Source organism: Octopus bimaculoides, chromosome 18 (genome assembly GCF_046866305.1).
Source record: "Octopus bimaculoides isolate indiv1 chromosome 18, ASM4686630v1, whole genome shotgun sequence".
Lineage (NCBI taxonomy): Eukaryota > Metazoa > Mollusca > Cephalopoda > Octopoda > Octopodidae > Octopus > Octopus bimaculoides.
In genome coordinates this window covers 35,989,231-36,011,603 of record NC_142945.1, presented here as the reverse complement: position 1 = coordinate 36,011,603, position 22,373 = coordinate 35,989,231, and the positions used below count along the sequence as shown (strand labels likewise).

Below are 22,373 nucleotides of genomic sequence, written 5' to 3'. Positions count from 1 at the left end.
GCTTTCTTGGCCCCCGAACCATATCCCTACTCACCGCTATCGGGGCAGAGAGGGCTGTCCGCAAGTGCGAGCTCAGTGAGTCAGAGTGGCTGTTACAGTGTACCATCTCCCTCCGCATCCTCCGGGGCAACGCCTTTTCCATTTTTTCTCCTGGGACCATGAAACTGACTTTTATAGGAAATTGTAGGTTCCACTCCATGCAATAATTTATTATTGCAAACTAATCCACTACCTCTGTCAGATATACAAGCTAACGTGTTGAAAATGTACAGATTTATTTAATATCAGCGGCCTGTTATCAAGTTGTGTTATGTTGACTTAAGATGCATACATTCTGTACGTCGCTTTCGTTTTGTACCGGAGATAAGGTCAGCATAAATTTTTGAAAACGTATACTTCCGACAAGTCTGCCTAAAAACAAATACTTAAGCGATATACAATCTCATTTCTCTTCCTTCTCATTATATCCGTCATTAAGATGGCGAGTAGGCAGAATCATTACTGCACCGGAAAAATGCCTAGCGACATTTCTTCCAGCTTTTTATATTTTGAGTTCAAATTCCGCCGAGGTCGACTTTACCTTTCTTCCCTTTTAGGGCCGATAAAATAAGTACTAGTTGAGTACTGGGGGCGATGTAATTGACTTGCTCTCCCCTCCAGCATTTCAGGTCTTGTATCTATATGAGAAACGATTATAGCATTTCACCATTACAGGGTAAGCTGAGGAACACACGTTTGAAGAAGCAGTGGTATTACTTGTTTCATCGATGAACTGAACCTTTATTTTTACTGATAAATTTTAAAAATAAATGGTACAACACACCACCTTCTCTTGGCCTCAGAGACCATGAGTGTTTGAAGAAACCACGGGATCATGGGTGCTGCAGCATGAATCAGTGCATGAGTATATAGCGAGCTAACGTGAGGTCATATTGCTTGCAACAGTATAGACTCCGCTCAAGGCATCCAAGAACCAGCTGGTTGTATTAAACGTGACAGTCTATATTTACCGTTCAATAGTAAGTAGAGTTCACCTTATAAGCCTTACCACCGTTTCTTTTTATCCCATATTTCTCACAAGACTTGGACTGATTCTAGGTTATGGTGGCAGATCAATGCTATAGGTGTCGCAGAAGGAAGTTGAATCCAGAAGCATGTAATTTCACTGTGGACTTCTTAACAACACGATTATGCAGATGTCCATGATACTTATATACCACTATAGCACTAGGCAATTGTATGTTAAATGTATTGGGTATAGTAATATGCTGGTAATAAAACACAAACGCATGATTATCGTAGTTTTTTGTTTTAGAATTACTCAATCCGGTGTGTCTTTCCTTTCTCAGTGTAATCTGAGTCGTTCAAAGAGTTTTTTTTTATTGCCAAAGGAGGAGGTGGAGCTGCTCGTCATTTGACGAGAAGTTGGTGCAATACAGATATGTCTATGCAATGTGAACAAGTCGACGAGGTGATGAGAGGTCGATACAATTTGAACGTTTGTTAGTTCATATTTTGAGTTTTATAGAAGCTCAGCAACTGATCGGGGCTGAAGTGTTTTCTATTTCTAACGAGCAAATCTAGTCTTTGAGTTACGGTTTTCGCATGAGAAGGTATCATGCGAGATCGGCAGTGATTAAAAAAAAAATAACATTTGTAACAACTTTGAGAATCATAACTGTAGTGCTTACAGAAAGCACTTCGTACGACTTATTAAATAGTTATAATATGTATGTGTACCAAGGGGTTTCCAGCATTTATATTTTTCCATGTTATTTTTCTTTCGTATCTTTCTGGTCAGTTCGACTTGGCTTCATAGAATAAATTTTTATCACATAAGTCTCATAGTCACATAAGTCTCATCTACGCCATTGTTTTGTTATTATCAAGAACACTATTATAACGTCACAATGGCGTCACATCCGAATTTCAAATAATTCGATAAATGCTTTAACTTCTTGCAGAAGTTTTAGTCCAAGAATGGAACATAATTCTTATTATACAAATAGAAATCCAACGATTATTTGTTGCCTTAGAATAGTAAATAGATATTTCATTACACAGTTAAAATATTTTCTAAACATAAAATCAAAGCAACTGGCAGTGATTTAAATTTTAACGACACCATTTACAAATATCTACATTTTCACATTTATAAATAATATTCCAAGCATTTTTCTCTTTTAGCCATATCAATCAATCTACATCAGTTTAATATGTTGCCTTTAAGTTGAATATTCTAAATTTTTGGAACTACAATATTTATATATCAGTATCTTTTACAAATCCTGAAAATATTATCATACTCTATGAGAACCCAAAGGTTTTCTTCAAAATTTGTAAAGCATATTTCATGGAAAAAGCCGAAAGCAAGGAAGACGTGGATATATCTTTGACATATTGGCATCAATACATGGACAAGGAAAAGAGAGAGTATGCTTTAGAAAAGTTAAATGACGAACAATTAGCTTTAAATGTACCTATAATACTTTACATTTCAGTATGTATGACCTTAGGTACTCTCGGAAACAGCGCTGTAGTTTATATATTTTATCGAAAAATGAGGAAAACTGCAACAAATTTTTTTGTGGCAGCTCTTGGCATATGTGATTTAGTATGCTGTACAATATATATGCCTGTTGACATTATTTCTCTACGTTACTCGATGACCTTTTATAGTGAATTCCTGTGTCATTTGGAAAATTTTAGTTTCGCTATAGGAACAATATATGCCTCAGAAATTATCTTCTGTATAGTAGTAGAAAGATATTTGCGAGTGTGCCAACCTTTTCGCAAACATATATCTCGCCGCCTGGCACTGAAAATGATGCCATTTATGTTTTTAATCTCCTTCTTGTTATCCATACCGGCAGTTTGGGTTTTCGGCAAAAGAACGATATGGACTGGCATGTACGGAATTACTGTTGAAATTTGTTCATATGATGAGGACAATATTCATGAAGTCTACCCTCTATATTATTATTGCACATTGCTAAGTTTGAATCTCTTAGTTTTTAACATTCTCATGGTACTGTATTACCGTATTGGGCTGTGTGTTTGGAGATATAAGAAGAGAAGGATGAAAGAATTACAGAAAATAAATGAAGGTCCAAGAGACCCTTCAGAGGAAGAAGTTAACGATGCTCAGGATAACGTTAGTGTGCATCACGTTACAATGAAACCATATAAGATTGATCAACTTAACGAAGCATTTAAAGAAAAAGAAAAGTTAATTAAAAAAACAAATATAGTATTTTTTATCGTTTCTTTAGTCTGGATTATCAGCTATTTGCCTCATTATATTGCAACCTTGTGGACAATTGTTCATAGACAGGGAGTTTCTCCAGAAAGCAAAAGTTATGTTCCATACGAAATAGCAATTCGTTCATACTTCATGAGCTGCGTTGCCAACCCATTCATTTATGGACTTTTAAATATCCGCTTTCGGAGAGAATTATGCAAATTATTTGAGAAAATATTTCGCCGAGGTAAGTATATAGCTAGTATTAATAGAAAATATGAATTTGAAATGAACTTGAACATCATGTGGTTGATTTTTTTTTCTTCATATAACTATGTATTGTATAAACTAAAGGAAAACATTTAGTTCTCGTTTCCTGATCATCATTGCTAAAACATTCACATCTTTTTATTCACATAACTGTTTATTCATTCAATATTTATGTTGAACAAAGCAGCCACTACATAACTGCTAAATCTGCTAGAAATTGCAGCCAAGTCTTCATCTCACATCCTACCATCTTAAAAAAAGGGAGACGTTGGATAATGTAGTCCTGAGACAGAGCGGCCACGGCTGGGAAGCCTTTGTTCATAGGTTCACTCGATCAGGTCTGAGATGGGGCTAAACAACAACAATTAGAAGGAAGTCATTTTATGTGAGCTGCTTCTCCCTGAAAACATCACTTTTTTCTACTGTGGTCAGATGTGGAGAGAATTCTAGTACCAGGGGTGAAATGAACTTCTATCTGCACAGAGTAAAAATAACTGTTCTTCTTTATGCGTTATACCGTTTAGTGCAGACCTAGATTTAGAGAGAGGGGGAGTGAACGAGAAATGAAGAAAGGGAGAATGGATATATGTAGGTGTACGTGTGTGTGTGTGTGTGTGTGTGTGTGTGTGTGTGTGTGTGTGTGTGTGTGTGTGTGTGTGTGTGTGTGCGTGCGTGCACGCGCGTATTTTGCTGTCAGCATTATAGAATGTTATAAGGCAGCGAGATGGAAGAATCTTTAGCAAGCCAGATAAAATGTTTAGCGGCATTTCGTCCGTCTCAGCGTTCAGTGCTCAATTCTGCCGAGGTCGACTTTGCCTTTCATCCTTTCGGAGTGTAATCGAATAACTCCTACTTCAAAAATTTTGGGTTCTGTGCCATAATTTGAAACCAGTATTATAGAATGTTACGAGGCGGCGAGCTGGCAGAGTCATTAGCGCGTCGGAAAAAATGCTTAGCGGTATTTCGTTCATCTGAACGTTCTGAGTTGAAACTCCGCCTAAGTCGACTTTGCCTTTCATTCTATTGGTCTATGAAATAAGTACCTATTGAGAACTGGAGTCTACATAATCGGCAATCCCATCTCCCAAAATATCAGTCCTTGTCTCTATAGTAGAAAAGATTATTACAGGTGGATAATATTGATGAGACAACAATCTACTCCGAGATATACATCACTCCAAAGTCTTCGCTTTCCCACCCTTGGTAGTGTGACGAAAGATTTGCACTAGCTTCTTAAATGTTGGCATAAATCAGCAACCAATTAAATCTACCTTAGTATTTGATTGATACTTTATTTCATGGATCCGTAGGAGAAATTTTCTCGCAATCCTAACGTGAATAAGGAGTGGTTAATCAGAGGTCAATTTCTGGAGCCGACCGCCAAACATGGGCGTTTCAAAACGCAAGATGATGCTTTGCGTTTGGTGGAATTATGAGGGGATAATTCATTACGAGTTCGTTCCGGACGGTCGAAACATCGATGCAAACCTGTACTCCAAATAGCTGGAGCGGATGTATTCCAGTGTGGGGCAAAAATACCCGGTATTGGTTGACAGAAAGCGAGCTTTCTTCAGTAAGACAATGTAAGAACTCCTACTGCTCGAATGACCCGAAGTAGATTCCAGATACTTGAGGGAAACGAATTGATGCCACACTCAACATATAGTCCGGACTTAACTCCGTCGGATTATTACTTCTTCCGATCTATAACCCAAATCTCACGACGCTTCATCAACCAAGAAGTAGTGGAAGCTTCTGTGAAGGAATTCTTTTCCACGTAGAACAAGAACTGACATCAGAGTGGGATAAAAAAAAACTGGTGGAAAGGTGGCTTCAGACGGTACAACACCATGGCTGCTACTTTATATGCTCGGCTGCTTGTGTTGTAACTTGATGAGCAAAGCAAATATTACAAAACTTTTAACTCAACATACTATCTATGACCACAAATATTTCGTCCATGATTATCCCTGGCATTTTCCACACAGTCTATGCAGTATTATTCAGCCATTCATTTTCTTTTTAGATGACAGAAAGAAATGATTTGAGGGAGAATTGATTGCTATTTCTAGAAGGTCCGAGCGACAATGTTGAGGCTTCTCCGACAGCTCGTTGTGTAGCAAGCAGTTCTAGAGAAAAAATGAAATCAGATTGTTGTCTCAGTCCACTTAGACAAAAGATTGATTTCAAATTTTGACACAAGGCCAGCAATTTTGATGGGAGGGAGTAAGTCAATTACATTGCCCAATGTACTCAACTAGTACTTAGTTTATCGACCCTGAAAGGATGAAAAGCATAGTCGACCTCGGCGGAATTTCAACTCAGAACGTAAAGATGGACGAAACGCCGCCAAGCAATTTTTCCAGCGTTGCTAACGATCCTGTCAACTCGCCGCTTTCACAATTAGACAAAAGATTACTTTAAGAGTAACAGAAGTTGCACTGATATTTAAATTTAATAAAATGTGCGTGGTCGAATGAATGAATCCTGGCGTACCATGATAATATTGAAAACTTGTGCATCCTAATGTCAGAGGGTTGGCAATAATGTCCATTGTCATTTGAAGCTTGGGCTTAAAAATGAAAACACTGAAACTCCAAACATTTTATGCTTATATCTAAGGGAAGAATTGAACTCCAAACTATGACTGCAATATGACAAGGTTACCGTATGGTCTTTGTTGACAGCAGTCAGGATATGTGTGTATGATTTACTAGAAGTTACATTTAAGAAACTTGTGAGTTAAATGTTTTAACCATGGATACAAGTGAGTAGTACATAACAGACGGCTTTGCGCTGCTTTTTCTGAGGAGACTGGGAGGGCTACTTCACATAAAAGACATACAAGTTACGTTGTTCATATTTTCCCAGTGGATAGTGTTGAAGAGAAGGCATGTGGCCAAGTGGTTGGGGTGTTTGTTGCTTACAAGATTGTCTTGAGTTCCTGAGCAAGACACTCCATTTCATGTTGTTCTAGTTCATTCAGCTATAAAATGAGTAATCCTGCAACAGTCTGGCTTCCCGTTCAGGGGTATGTTGGGATCTCAGTCACTTATACGTTATAGAAAGCAGTAGCCGGTCCCATGAGCCCTAGGACACGGAGCAGTAATGTGACGGGGTTTATGATGATGATGAGTGTGGAAGAATGTTGCAAGGATGTCCAAACAAGAAACGAAATCGTGATACACAGTTCATCATCAGTAAGCGTATCACCGCATCATGTAGCTGCTATATATAGGATACGCTAATAGAATACATATTCTCTGATGAAAAAAATCTCAGCCTAAAACGTCAGGTTTTTCCCTTTATCGCGGAAAACTAACTTATAAGGGTTTGTGAACGTTTGTCTCGTGTTTTACTCTGATTAAATAATGAATTACTGAAAATATCTGTAGCTTAAATATCTGTAGCAGAAAGGGAATTCCAGACAATTGTAATTCCATCAGTTTAAGAAGAGTTAGGAAAAAGGTAATCAGACAGATTTGTGTAAGTATAATTTTGCAGCTGTTTAGTTCAGAAGAGTAAAAGTCGTTGTAGTAGGAGTGAAATTAGATAGAAGAAGCACAGAGAATGTAAGAGAATTTGTCATAGAAATGTTTTGATGAGCGAATCCTTGTTAATCAGTATGATTATCTTCGTTCAGAATACGATCCCAAATATTTGTTTGTGTAGGAACTGCTGCGTCACTGAAGGGTCAACAGCATTCTCATGTGGGCCTAAACTATTTAGAGTTAGATAGCTTCTGTCACAGCAGAGAGTTACTAGCCATTGTGCTGCATTCCGCTGTTTTGAATATGGTGTTTCTATGAGAAATCCGCAGAGATTGAAGAGCATTGGAAACAGTTGTATGGGTTTTATCGAGTATTGTTTGAGAGAAATGAGATTGTAATGCCGTGTGCTTATATGAATTGTTATGTGCAATATTTTCTGATTTATATGTTGATTTCAAAGTTTGGTACAAGACCAGCAATTTCGGAGGAGGGAGTAAGTTGGTTACATCAACTCCAGTACACAACTGGTACTTATTTTATCGACCCCGGAAAATTGAAAGGCAAAGTCGACCTCGACGGAATTTCAACTCAGAACGTGGACACGAACGAAATACGGCGAAGCATTTCGCCCGACGTGTTAACGATTCTGCCATCTCGCCGCTTTATATTGTGATACGTATATTAAATGCTATACGTATTAATATGTGCAGTATATATTGATATGTGCGACTTATACTGATGAATGCAGTGTGTAGTGATATGAGCAATTTAAATTGATATGTTTTGATATATGTATTCATATGTGCAATAAGTAGTTTTTAATGTCGTTGATAGGATTAATATATGACGTGAAGTACAAAGATATTCTTTCTATTATTTTTTTTACTGTTTATTCTGGACGAAAGAGTCGTGTCCATAGCATTCACACATGCTTTGAGTTCGGTCAGAAGGAAGTTGTTGATATTTCTCTTCAAACTGGTGTCTGCGGGAAAATAAAAGAAGCATAGACATGGTGGAAGTTTTGGCTATGTTTGGATATGAGGCTGACGTTGTTTGAAATCCTTCCAGCAAGCCTTTAGGTGCAAAGGGCTGCGTAGTAACGATAGGAAAAAAGAACTTACGCGTTATGCGTGAGAAGACGCCTTCGTCGAGAAAGATCGTTGTGGAGTAACGGTTGGTTTCCTCTACAAGAGAAAGAACCTTTTGATTAGGAGCCACCATGAAAAGACTTTAACGTTTATGCATGTATGTACGTGCGTGTGCGCGCTTGCGTGTGGCATGTATGTTTGTATCTGTGTATCTGCGAAAATGCTTTTATATATTACACACTCTCGCACACACACACACGCACAAACACACGCACACACGCACACACACACACACACACACGCACACACATAATTTTTAAAAACTGGAAGGGACAAACAATTTAAAGTAAAGTGCCCAATAACACGTTAGAATGTAAATATTTGTTCATATCAGAGTTGAGAGGAAAGATTCTGAAGATACCAAGTGTTGAAATAGTGAGTGATGAGAGAAGAATGAAGCCAAAGAGCAGGCAACTTAATCTGATCCAATCGAAGATTTTACTGATATCAAAAAACATGTTTTTTTTCTAAGTTCTGAGTGTGAAAGCCATTCATGTATGACATTGGAGAGGACTTGCTATTTGGAAGTCACTAGATATCACATGGCTATCGTTTTTTTCTTTTACTTGTTTTAGTCATTAAAATGTAGCCATGCTGGGGCACCACCCTGAAGAATTTTTAGTCGCTTGAATCGACTACAATACTTATTTTCTTTCCTTAAGTCTGGTGCTTATTCTATCGGTCTTTTTGCTGAACCGCGAATTTACGGGGACGTAAACAAACCAACACTGGTTGTTAAGCGGTAGCGGAGGACACACACAGATACATATATGCAATTATGTATATATATATATATATATATATATATATATATATATATATATATATATACATACATATATATATATATATATATATGTATACATGCCTCTTAAAGGATAGAGCTCAAAATCAATGCCTTGAAGATACTTTATTGCAGCAACAATTATAATAACAGAAACAACCACAATAAGCCAAACCTATGCACATTTCAATAGGGTATCCCGGAAAAATAAACCACATCATAAGATGTCTCGTAAAATATTGTAACAAATTACAACATATTACAAATTTCTGGATACTCCATCTCATCAGGGTCGCATTATTGCCATCACCAATACTATTATTAGCAAAACACACACATCATCCAAGAGGGTGAAAGAATAATCGACGGCACGCAACCTACCATCGTTATTTTCTTACAGAATGTAAACAAACCAGTCAACCGAAATCCAGCGACGTACACCGCCCGGTTTACAGCGTAAAAATCCCTTGCCAAAAATTCATCCCCCATGTACATCAATATTTCCTATCGGATCTTCCTATAACGATAGTGTATTAATTAATTCATTAATTATACCCGCCCACGCCCACGCACCGCACACCACCGCCCACATGCCCACACCTACACCCACACACACATATACCTATACTTAGATACACTGATTCAATGCATTGATTTTGAGCTCTATCCTTTAAGAGGCATGTATACATATATATATACAAAAACTCAACTGTGAGTTTTTGGCTAAGACTGTTAACAGATACTATATATTTTGTAAAATTTGTTTTATAAAAGTATATATTTAATATATATATATATATATATATATATGCATACATACATATTCATATACATACACCGGACTTCTTCCAGTTTTCGTCTAGCAAATCCACCTACAAGGCTTCAGTCGGTCCAGGCTTAACAAAAACATTTGCCTAAAGTGCCACGCTATGGGATTGGATCTGGAACAATATGGTTAGGCAGCAAGTTTCTAACCGCATAGCCACACCTGCGCCTTGGTAAAGAAACTCAAAATAATATAAGATAATAAGATAATATCTACTCTTTCAGTAACTCCATAGTCCCGGCCAACGCTGTTTGTACAAGTTAAGATAAAACCTTTCTGATCTCTGCTTGACCTTTTGGACTTTACCACGTCCAATGCTTATTCCTTCTTTCTCAAGCGAAGTGTTTATACTTACTAAGTTTTATCTATCAGCAAAATCTGTCAAGAATTGCCCTTTATCATATCTGGTCTTTACTACTTTTGTTTTCAATTTCCCATTGTTCAGGATTACAATCTCCCATGGATTTATTATTGTCTATTGCTTTCTCCATTTCTTCATACACCTTCATAATCGATGTTGAATAAACCAGTATGGCTGTTAAGCTTTCTCCTTTCTGACGATGTAACTGCAAAACGATGACTCTTTCTGAACATGATCAAAGTTTAGACGAAAATTTTTCTTTCTTCTACTTCCAAAGAATCCAATTTCTTTAATCGCTTGCTTCTGTTTGCCGCATATTATGTCTCCAGCATGTCTCATTTATGTTTGTTAAACATGCAACTACTCTCCTAGATTCTGAAAGTCTAACGGTGTTCTCGGTCAGTATTTGGAATTTTTCTAGCTTATACACCAAGATTTCTTCCTCCTGTAACTCGGGTGCATTCGTGCTCATAAGCTTTAAGAAATAGTTAAAATATCATCGAACTTGACCACTGGCCGAGCGCTCTGTTAATTAAATATTTTTATCGACTTGTCATGTGTTAGAGAGCTGTTTCCCCCAGATAAATAAGACTTTCTTCCCAGTTCATCACAAAACTTGGTTTTGGGGTAGTTTGTCAATTAATCATGGTTGACCATCCATTCGCAAATTACATGAACATTTGAATAATATACCAGAGGGCCAGTGCTGCAAGATCCAGTATCCTATTTTGGGTGGAGATAGTAATGTAGTTTACTCTGCTACTTTCGCATGCGTTAATGTTCCGGGTCAGAAGAGACTTGCAACAGTGTCAGTGAAGAGGTAATTTTACTTATTATCTAGGGTTCGGAACCTGACACGAGAAGCACTTTGAAATCAGGACTGATTATATAATATTAAGTTGTTGCTGAAAGTTTGGGAATTTCATTATTTACTTTGCCTCTAACGATATGCCCAATTGTCCGATATTTTCCCAGAGTCTTTCAGTAATTTTTCGAGAAACAGGATACAGCTAGTTGTGTCACCTCATTTCAATCGATATCTGTTGCACTTCGCTGCAGGTAAATGATAACTGCAATAAAATTCATACTATCGTATGTTCTATCCTATGCTTGTAATATATGTGAAGATACATATATATATATATATATATATATATATATACATATATAAATACATACATACACATATATACATATATGTGTGTGTATACATGTATATATATATATATATATATATATATATATATATATATATATATATATATATATATATATATATATATATATATATATATATATATATATATATATATATATATATATATATATATATATATATTTATTTATATATATATATATATGTGTGTGTGTTCGTCTATGTACGCGCACGTATTTGAGAGTGAATATCTATGCGTGCACGCGTGTGTATGTGTGTACTTGTATAAATATTATCTCTAGCTATCTGCATCAGGCACAAACAGTGAACTACTGAAAGATATCAGACAAAAATATTACAATTACTTTAAGTAGCTACGAAATTGATAAAATACTTAGAGTAGCTACCAAGCTGAGTTATACGCCGTTGACGTTGTTATTGTTGTTGCTATTTTTGTTGTTGTTGTTATTTATTGTTTTTTGTGGTTGTTGTTTAACACCAAATTAATTCTAATCTATCACCAAAAGCTTCCCTGTCGCCACCATACCGTGTTTTACTCAAACATTACATATCAAGGACCACGCTATGCCTTCTTTTTAAAGCTAGTAGTATATAATATGAGAGATATTTATCTCTTGCTTCTAACATGCTGACTAATTCTCTAAAAAGCCATAGACCAGAAATGCTTTTAGCCTTAAAACAAGACAATAATTTAATATAAAACACAACTAGTAATTCGCAAGAATTATGGATCCAATTTTTTTCAGCATTCTTTAACGTCCTTATGCACTTGCAATTCATTTCTGGGACTAGCTATATTACTTCTGAAAATGATGTATATCGGCCCTGTGAGTGGTGTATCTGCTCTGAAAAATAGTGTGTGTTAGATTGAATGGCTAAATGGATATGAAATGCTTTATTGAAAGATGAAGAGTTAGAATGAAAACATTATGGTGCTATATGCGGCTATAAAAAGGCACCAATTACACGATGGTAGAAGACACGACATCGTATTCTGATAACTTGTTTGAATGTGTTACAATAGAAATTTCTATTAAAGAAGAATGTAAACGGGAATCGTATTTGCAGAAACCTTAGATGAAATGTTGATATACTTAAAGATATGTTTGTAAAAGCAATTCAAAACCTTATGTTCACTTGTGGGAATTTCAATATCGACACTGAGCTGACTGTTAGTAAATAATATCAAGAGTCAGTTTTGTAGCATATGAAAGCGATTACAGGAATGTTAACGATTGCAATAATTTTAAATATAAAAGAACGATAACAAAAGAATCCAAGAACATTTTCAAAAATGAATAACAAACATAAAGTTTGAAAATAGTGAACGAAGAAAACAATAACGGCGAAGCATATCTGCCATTCTTAAAAGTATTTAAATTATTGTATAACGTAAATTATGCACAAAAATATATGTAGTTAGTTCAAGATCACGAAGGGATTGTAAAATACCTACAAAAAGTAAAATATTCTATCTTTTATCTGCTATCTTTTATTTCTTTCAGGCATTGGAATGCATCCGTGCTGGGGCACCGCCTTTGAGGGTTTTGTTAAAAAAATTGACCCCAGTTTTTATTTTTTAAATTTTTGTACTTAATTGTTCTATCAATTTCCTTTTGCCGAAACGCTAGGTTATAAGTTGCAGGTATGTAAACAAACCAGCACTGGTTGTCGACCGGTGGTGAAGGACAAAACAAACACAAAGATATACACACACATACACTTACGTACAGTCACGCAAACACACACACATACACACACACGCACACACACACACACATACTCGCATACGCATACAAAACATTTGATAGGCTTCCATACAATTTCCATCTACCAAATTCTCTCACAAGGCATTCGTCGGCACGAGTTATAGTACAAGACACTCGTCCGAGGTGGAACTGAACCCGAAATAACATGGTTGCAAATCGAGCTTTTTAGTCACACCACCATCCTTGGACCTTAAAAAAAAATAGTTATACATAGGCAGAGGCGTGGCTGTGTTGTAAGAAGCTTGCTTCCCACTTCCCAACCACATGGTTCAGGGTTCAGTCCCAGTGCACCACACCTTGGGAAAGTGTCTTCTGCTATAGCCTCAGGCCGAACAAAGCCTTGTTAGTGGATTTGGTAGACGGAAACTGAAAGAACCTTGTATGTATATATATATATATATATATATATATATATATATATATATATATATATATATATATATATATATATATATATATATATATATATATATATATATATATAAATTTAAATAATAAGGATGAAAAACTGAATATTAATTTGATTAATATCAATTTAAAACCAGTGGCCTAGCATATTGAAAAATCTGAAGACTCAGAAAAACTACATTACATACATATAAGAGGGATGACCACCAAGTGGACATACATCATGCTAGAAGTAGACCCATATGGTCTTACCACTAAGAAAAGATTGTTCTCAAGATAATTTAGCAAACGCCAGAACATAAGCGAGCAAGACAAATGAAAAGATACATTTTGATATATTTTGTATCTTTTCATTTGTCTTGCTCGCTTACGTTCTGGCGTTTGTTAAATTTTCTTGAGAACAATATTTTCTTAGTGGTAAGACCATAGGGGGTCTACTTCTAGCTTAATGGATGTCCACTTAGTGGTCATCTCTCTTATATATATATATATATATATATATATATATATATATATTATATATGTTAATTCTCTAAATGAAGTATTAACAGTAACTGCACGATAAAGTGTAGTATATTGCCACTTAAGTGTGGCTGACCCCTAGGGGTGGATGTTACTGTTGCTTTTAGCCCCAGGAGGACATCTCCTCCAGCTGGCTTATCGACACACTACTGTGTCCTGTTTGCCAAGGGAAGTTATCCCTCCCATCATGATCTGTAGCACGAACGGACCCGACGAAGGGAAATAACCCTGAAACCCGGGTCCGTTCGTGCTACAGATCATGATAGGAGGGATAACTTCCCTTGGCAAACAGAGCACAGTAGTGTGTCGATAAGCCAGCTGGAGGAGATGTCCTCCTGGGGCTAAAAGCAACAGTAACATCCACCCCTAGGGGTCAGCCACACTTAAGTGGCAATATACTACACTTTATATTATATATTATATATATATATATATAAATATATATATATATATATATATATATATATATATATATATATATATATATATATATATATATATATATATATATATATATATATATATATACATACATATATATATATATTTGTGTTTGTTTCTGTGGTTGTCTCCCCACCACAACATCGCTTGACAACCGATATTAGTGTGTTTACGTCTTCCGTAACTTCGCGGCTCGGCACAAGTGACCGATAGAATAAGTACTAAGCTCACAAAGAATAAGTCCTGGGGTCGATTCATTCGACTATAACCCCTTAAGGTGGTGCTCCCGCCCAATTGCGCTCCACACATAATAATCAAGGGGGCTGTGGTCTGGGGAGTTAGGTAGCCAGATGTTAGGTATAGTGTGGTCACAGAAATTTTCTGACAGCCATCACTGGGTTCTCCTGCTCGTGTGGCATGATGCAAAATCCTGTTGCCAGACATAGAGTCTTCCAGCAGCCACCCTCTTGACCCAGGGAAGCACTGAAACAAGTAAAAGAATAAAAGAATAAAGGAATGAAAGAATCGTATGCATACTTCCGTGGACGGATGAGAATTTATAAAATATGGACATATAAAGACTGAAAGGATATACTGAAAATGTTAAAGTAAGTTGGCTAATATTAGGAAGCAAAAAAGAAAAAATACAATCAGTGATGCTGGAATAATCCAAGAAGGGACTGAAAATGATTATAGAGGTCAGAAGAAGAGGAAATCATGCATAGTTTTTTAGGATGCGGTATGGTTGTGTTGTTAAGAAGCTCGCTTTACAAGCATGTAGTTTCGGGTTCAGTGTCGCTCTGCGGTCCCTTGGGCAAATGTCTTCTACTGCTACTCCCAGTCGACCAATGACTTGCGAGTGAATTTGCTAGACGACAACTATGTGGCAATTCGTTGTACAAATATATATGTATGCATGTATGTACAGGGTGCGATGGGTAAATTGTCGCCATTTTATAGTTTTAATTTCGCGTACGCGCATTGTTTGTTTTTCATTTTGTCGGCTACACAGTATAGTAGGGTCAGTTAAGCACTGTCTGTGAGAAAAACAGCACCATCACGCAATTCACTCTACCAGAAATTTGGAAACGACATGCTGTACTGCTTAGCATTCGCGCCGGAAGTTCCAATACGAACATTTCAGAGTGTTTGGGTGTCAATCTGAGGACAGTGAAATCTGAGGACATGTACCGAGAGTGATAAAAATCAAGCATCCAGTCAACATCATGGTGTTTGAAGTGATCACTAGGGATGGCGACGTTATGTCTCCATTCATCTTCTCACACAGCTTCAAATACAACACGGAGGCCTACATCTAGTGCCTGGAGGAGGTAGTGCTTCCTTGGGTCAAGAGGGTGGCGGCTGGAAGACCCTATGTCTGGCAACAGGATTCTGCACCATGCCACACGAGCAGGAGAACCCAGTGATGGCTGTCAGAAAATTTCTGCGACCACACTATACCTAACATCTGGCTACCTAACTCCCCAGACTACAGCCCCTTTGATTATTACGCGTGGAGCGCAATTGAGCGGGAGACCAACAAAACTTCTTGTAATACCAAAGTTGAACTGAAGGCAAGGATTATTGCGGCATTTATCAACGTAAACAGGGAGACCGTCCAGAAGACTTGCAGGAGATACCGAAGTCTCGCTGTCTATCTGTTGTCCTTTTGTTTCTAATATTTTAGGATATTCCTCGTGGCGTTAACCATATTTTCGACCTCTGCAGCTCCCTAAGGCCGTATTCTGTTTATTTATTTCAGTTTTTTCGTATGTTCACATTTCGTCTTGCTTGTTATCATCTTTGTCCCTCGTCCGTCCACAAATGGTCACATCTTGAATCACATTTATTCATGTTCGTATCTCCAGTTTCTGTTTTGCATATTTACTTCTTGTTTGTTTAATCACTTCTTATCATGTTTGGTCCCTTGTTCGTTGGCTTGCCATTTCCCGGCAGCCTCATGCGGCCGAAGTCACCAGAAGTGGATTAATATTATTGCTGCAGGCGCGAAATTGCGCGTGACCCTCTGGCCGATAACATCTGCGTGTGTTTTCTGTTTGTTTGTGCATTTATTATATGTTTTTAACATACACACGCCCGCGCACTTACACACACACACACGCACACACACATATTATGTGTCATATGCATGTGTGTGTATATATTTTTACTTTTGTGTTTGTGTTTGGCAACCGGTGAGCGTTTGTTTAGGTTTCCGTAAGATAGCAGTTCGACAAAAAGAGGTACGATAGCATAAGTACCTATGAATCCCAGGTTACTGCAGGACCTGGTCCCCAGGTATTGCAATAGCTTGGGTTTACGCGCGGTATAAAAATATATTGAAATTTTATTACTAGCAAACCACAAATATTTTTTTTTTTTCTGGTAAGAATTTGCGGTACCTTTTGGAGATTTTTGCAATAAAAATGAGAAAAATTAAACGGTTAATGACATAGATAAAGTTTTATTAAACTAGAACAGAAAAGAGATTATGTTGTTTGAAAATTGTAAAATAAACACTCAAGTACATGTGATGATAGATAATACGTATATTAAGGAATATATGAAAATATATTTTTGGGTGGGATAATAGACCGAAATATCTGATGTAAATATATAAAATAATATATAACAGATAGCAAGGAGCTTTACAGCTCTGGGAAACGCTAAGCATTTCTGGAATTTGAAACACTATGCACTCTGCAATGATCAATTGCATTGATACTGGAATAACTGTGTGAAGGAATGTTGAAATATTTGCACCCTAAGCCACTTTGCATGCTACAAAAATGGAATCATAAGAATTGTTAAAAATGTAGGCTATCGAAAACACATATCAACACAATGTTTTCTTTTTAAGTAACAAACACTGAATTCCATAAATGTTGTAGAAATTAATACAGCTATGTGGTAAAAAGCCTGCTTCCCAACCACATGGTTCTGGGTTCAGTCCCTCTGCATCGCACCGTGGGCAAGTATCATCTATTATAGCTTCGGGGCGACCAAAACATTGTGAGTGAATTTGGTAGACGGAAGCTAAAAGAAGCCCGTCGTATACATACATACATAATACATACATACATACATACATACATACATGCATACATACATACATACATACATGCATGCATGCACGCATACGTATATATATGTGTGTGTATGTATATTTGTGTGTTTGCGTGTGTGTGTGTGTTTGTCTGTATTTGTAACCCTACCGCCGCTTGATAACCGGTGTTGCTGTGTTTACGTCCCCGCAAATTAGCGGTTCGACAAAGAGACCGATAGAATAAGTACCAGGCTTAACAAAAAATAAGTACTGCAGTCGATTCAGTCGTCTAAAACTCCGACAACGCGTTACCCCAGCATGGCCACAGTCTTTTGACTGAAACAAATGACTGAAACGAATAAACTAGCCCAACAAAGATGTAGGTTTATGATTTACGTGGAAAGGTTAATCGAAAGTAAGTTTATGTTCGTACAACAAGTGTTTCTATCTGCGGGGCATATATGCGAACTAGTTTGAATGTGGCGAGAAAACAAAGCTCAAACATTATTCAGTTGAAGAAGCTGTATAAAAGATAGACATTCATTATTCAGTTGAAGAAGCTGTATAAAAGAGACATTTGAAGCAGTTTAGGAAGGGCTAAGCAAGGACCGAGGAAAGGATATTTAAGTTTCATTTTATTGTCACTGTATGAACAATTCAAATCTTTATAAATATGGAGCGTTGTTTTATAAATTACACTAGCTGACCCTGTGCCGTCAAAAATGACAGCTAATTGTAGTATTTTATTTATAAATAAGGGATTAAATAAGGTAATTAATAATCACAGATACAAGCATACTCATACTTCCCTTGTACGTGCACACATATACTCGAACAGTGTTGAAATGCTGTTTGATTTTTCTTTTCAGCGTTGAACGTTCATCATCCTATTTCCATTGCACATACACAGACACACACACACACACACACACACAAACGTACACACACACACACACGCACACACGCACACACGCACAAACGTACACGCACACACACGCACATACTCACATACCTCCCTTTTACATATACCCACATATACTCACACACAGTTGAAACGCTAATTTTTTTCACCTCTTCCTTCGATATTCATCTATCACCCCTTCCTTTCTCCTCCATGTGTTGTGAAGGAGAAAAATAGAAGATACACGACACGCAATTTGCCACTTCCTTTCTCTCATTGCTATTACTTTCTCTCGCTCTCTCTCAGTCAGGGCTATCACTCTCACTACTTCTCCTTCACTGAATTACTATTTTCTCTCCTCTCCCTTCACTTATACTACTCTTTCTCCTACTCTGTCCTACTCCTACTCTGTGATTTTGGGTAAATATATATATACAAATACATAAAAGCACTCTCTCATTATCATATTAGGAAACTGGGATGCATATAGAATTTCGAGAGATCTTTATAAAGTGTATGTAAGAGTTAATGGATGAAAAACTAGAAAAGGAACAGGAAGAAAGAATCTATACTTCTTTCTGTCTATTCCGTCGGGCATGTAATATTTAAGCGAATTAGCTCGTAATATTTGATTTACGATTTTTGATTACTAAGCTTGTTGTATAATAAGCTTATTATTCATTTCATTTTGCTGTTGTTGTGTTAGGTGATGAGCCGGCAAAATCATTAGAACGTCGGTGGAAATACCTTGTAATTCATCCGATGCTTTCTGTGTACCAGTGCCAGCTTTGCATTTTTTCTTTTCTAGAGCCGATAAAACAAAGTACCAGTCAATCAATGTTATCAATTTTGTTCTTCTCAAAATTACTGGTCTTTTGCCTAAATCAGAAATTAAGTTATTATTACTCTGGTTATGTTTTTGTATTTCTTTATTTATTTTTAAGATTATTGAAATCAGAAAAATTTTGAGATTAGGAATAAAAAAAAAAACAAAGGTTTCACAGCTCTGGTGTTCAGGATTTCTCGTTGGTTTAATGGTCGAATGGTTCATTTTCTCGATTATGACCTTCTGAGTATATTAGTGAGTGTAGAATTTGTTCATAATAGGGTCTAACAAATGCACACGCGATAAAAATACACACGGAATATTTTAGTCATTTGATTTCATATTGTTGTGCACCATTCCGACGCTTAAATGAGTGCACCATTCTGACGCTTAAATAAGTGCACCACTCCATCACCCTAGGCTATTCATTCATCGACCCCAGAAAGATAAAAGGAAAAGGTGACCTCAGCGACATTTGAACTCATAACGCAGAAACAGGAATAAATACTGCAAGGTATTTCTCCATTGTTCATACGACTACCTGTCTAACGACTACCTGTCTTTAGAGTGTTTGACGATACTCGTGTCTGTGATTCTTAATGGGCAAAATCCCTTTCCTCAATATTTCATAATGTGATGGTACATCTTTCTATGGCAAAGAAAATGCAATGAACATGAATAGTTCACATTTATTTCATTAGTAATAACGTATCCCGTTTCAACAGGAAGTACCAGAGTGTGACCTTCACAAGAGTACAAAAATAGAAATTATATAAACGACATACAAGGGAAATAAACATATATCACTAATTACTTTGGAAACTGAAATATAAATAGCAGAAAGACGAAAAGAAATTATCACAATACAGAAGATATTTATTTGTTACAAATACCGTACATTCATAGTAAACGATAACACGCGATATGTTATGACGTTCGTGCCTTATTTCATAGCGGAATAGAATCCAGTAACTAAACTAAAAGAAATTTAAGCTTTATTTTCTTCGCATGGGAGAACGTCCGAGCAGCCTGTGGCGTGATAAAGTGCACCAAGTGTATAGTGTACCAGACATGGAAAACATTCTAGGCTATTCCAGAAATGGAACTTACAAGCGAAATGTGGTTCACATATGACACAATGCAGTCTATATGAATAAGAAATCAATAATTCTGAATAAGAACTAAAACAAAAGTAGAAGGAACTATATAATGCTCTTGAATAGGACAATTTCTTAAGCATACACAACTTACACTGAAAGAGATACGCACACTGCTACAGAAAAACCAGTTTTCTCAGGGGAAACTGGTTTTTCTGTAGCTGTATATGCCAGGCATGCAATATGTTTTACTGCAGTAAATGCAATGGTTTACTGCAGTAACCTATAGTATTATTCTTTCGTTAGTTACGAGGAATTGTATTCTAATGTTACAATGGCTAAAATGTACTACTCAAATCACATTTCGAATTTGAAATGAAGAATTCAGTAATTTTTGGCTTTCTCAAAAATATCAGAAAGTCTAATGATGAAATGGTCAACTATTATTAAACTCATTAAAACATAAATCATCTGTTTTCATTGTATTACAAAACTATCGGTTAATATTGATAGAAAATTTAACTAAACTACTTCTGTGGCAATCCGCTTTCTTTGATAAATAATTTCCTAAGCAGTTCTTTCCTATAATTTCAATATTTACATGCATGTGTTTATAATTTTTATTTCATCTTTCCAGATAGTTTCTACTGATCTCAAAGAGAACACCAAAATTGAAAACGGATTCCATGGAAGTTGATACAAACAGAAGAAATGTCAAAAATGTCTGCCAACATCTTGCAACGGTTGATTGATGTACTGGTGGACACCTATTTTCCTGCATTTATTTTTATGGGAATTATTATGGTGAACGGGGATATTGGAATTAGTATTGTTATATATATATGTATTATTATAAACTCGAGAAAACTGTTCCTGACAGCGTTTTCTTTTTGTGATTTTTTAACTTGCTTCATATGTATTATTTTGGAAATTGTAATTTTGTGTTTTCCTTTGAACTTTCACACTGATGATGTGTGTCGCTTGATGCGCTTTATTATTGCAATAGGACTATCCAATTCATCCTTGATTGTTTTCATTATAGCAGCTGATACATGTGTGCGAGTATGTTGATACGGCAATCGATACTTTTTGCATGAAAAGTCGCCAAGTATTTTAGTATTAGTTTTATGTTTGTCTCTTATCTTCAAGTTGCCAGTACTTGTTATTCATAGCACGCAAAACATAGAGATCCCTTCGCATGAGTTCTTTGGTGAAGAGTGCCTATTTTCTGAAGATAAAAATGATACAATTTATATTACTCATTATGCCATAGTTTTGAATGCTTTGCTGCATTCGTCTTTGTTCTAGTAACTCATATGCTAGTTATAATTCGTATACGCATACTGAAAAGAATACAGAGAAATATGCATGCAACTAACAGAAACTCTTCTGGTATGTCCTATAATCCTCAAGCAACAAAATTTCACAGGACTATTAGTGAAACTTACATCCAACAAAAAATAGAATCCACTATTAGTACTGAAAGACGGTAAATCCGTGAACCCCAAAATATACTGAATGTAGCAAGGACTAATATGCTTTTGTTAGGGATTTCGTTTTAGATTCACAAAGATCAAAACTTAACTGCAACTCTTGGTGGTCCAAATTGGATATGCAATCTATGCAGTTGTCTTTTCAAAACATTGTCTGGTTTAAAAAGCTACATCAGATGCCATGATAGTTCTAAGATGTAGGTACAGGAGATGGTCAAACTCTGCATAAGGAGTAGACAACCACCACATATGTGTGTGTGTGTGTGTGTGTGTGTGTGTGTGTGTGTGTGTGTGTGTGTGTGTGTGTGTGTGTGTAAGGAGATACCCAAAAGTAACCGGAAAAGTTCTCTGTAGGATAAGCCCGTTGCAGCAAAATTTGCTAAGAAACAACCCTCGATTGACCCTTGTCGACTCTCTTACGTATCTTCGTAGAAGCTGTAGCAAATCTTTTCAAAGTTTAGTGATATCTTCCCAATATTTTAGATATTTCTAATGTTGATATACGTTTCGCAAGTTTAAATGTAATGCCATATTTCTCTGAAGGAGTTAAGTCACATTACGACCCATAATTA

The 22,373-nt window shown here is 36.5% G+C and overlaps 1 protein-coding gene across 1 annotated transcript; it reads left to right on the top strand.

Moving 5' to 3' along the window:
• The first annotated feature begins 1,597 nt into the window (after positions 1-1,597).
• LOC106867956 (RYamide receptor) lies at positions 1,598-21,180 on the top strand. The gene is made up of 2 exons (XM_014913036.3): positions 1,598-3,488; positions 20,946-21,180. The coding sequence occupies exons 1-2, from the start codon at positions 2,354-2,356 to the stop codon at positions 20,957-20,959; spliced, it is 1,149 nt and encodes a 382-aa protein (XP_014768522.1). The 5' UTR covers positions 1,598-2,353; the 3' UTR covers positions 20,960-21,180.
• Positions 21,181-22,373: the final 1,193 nt, after the last annotated feature.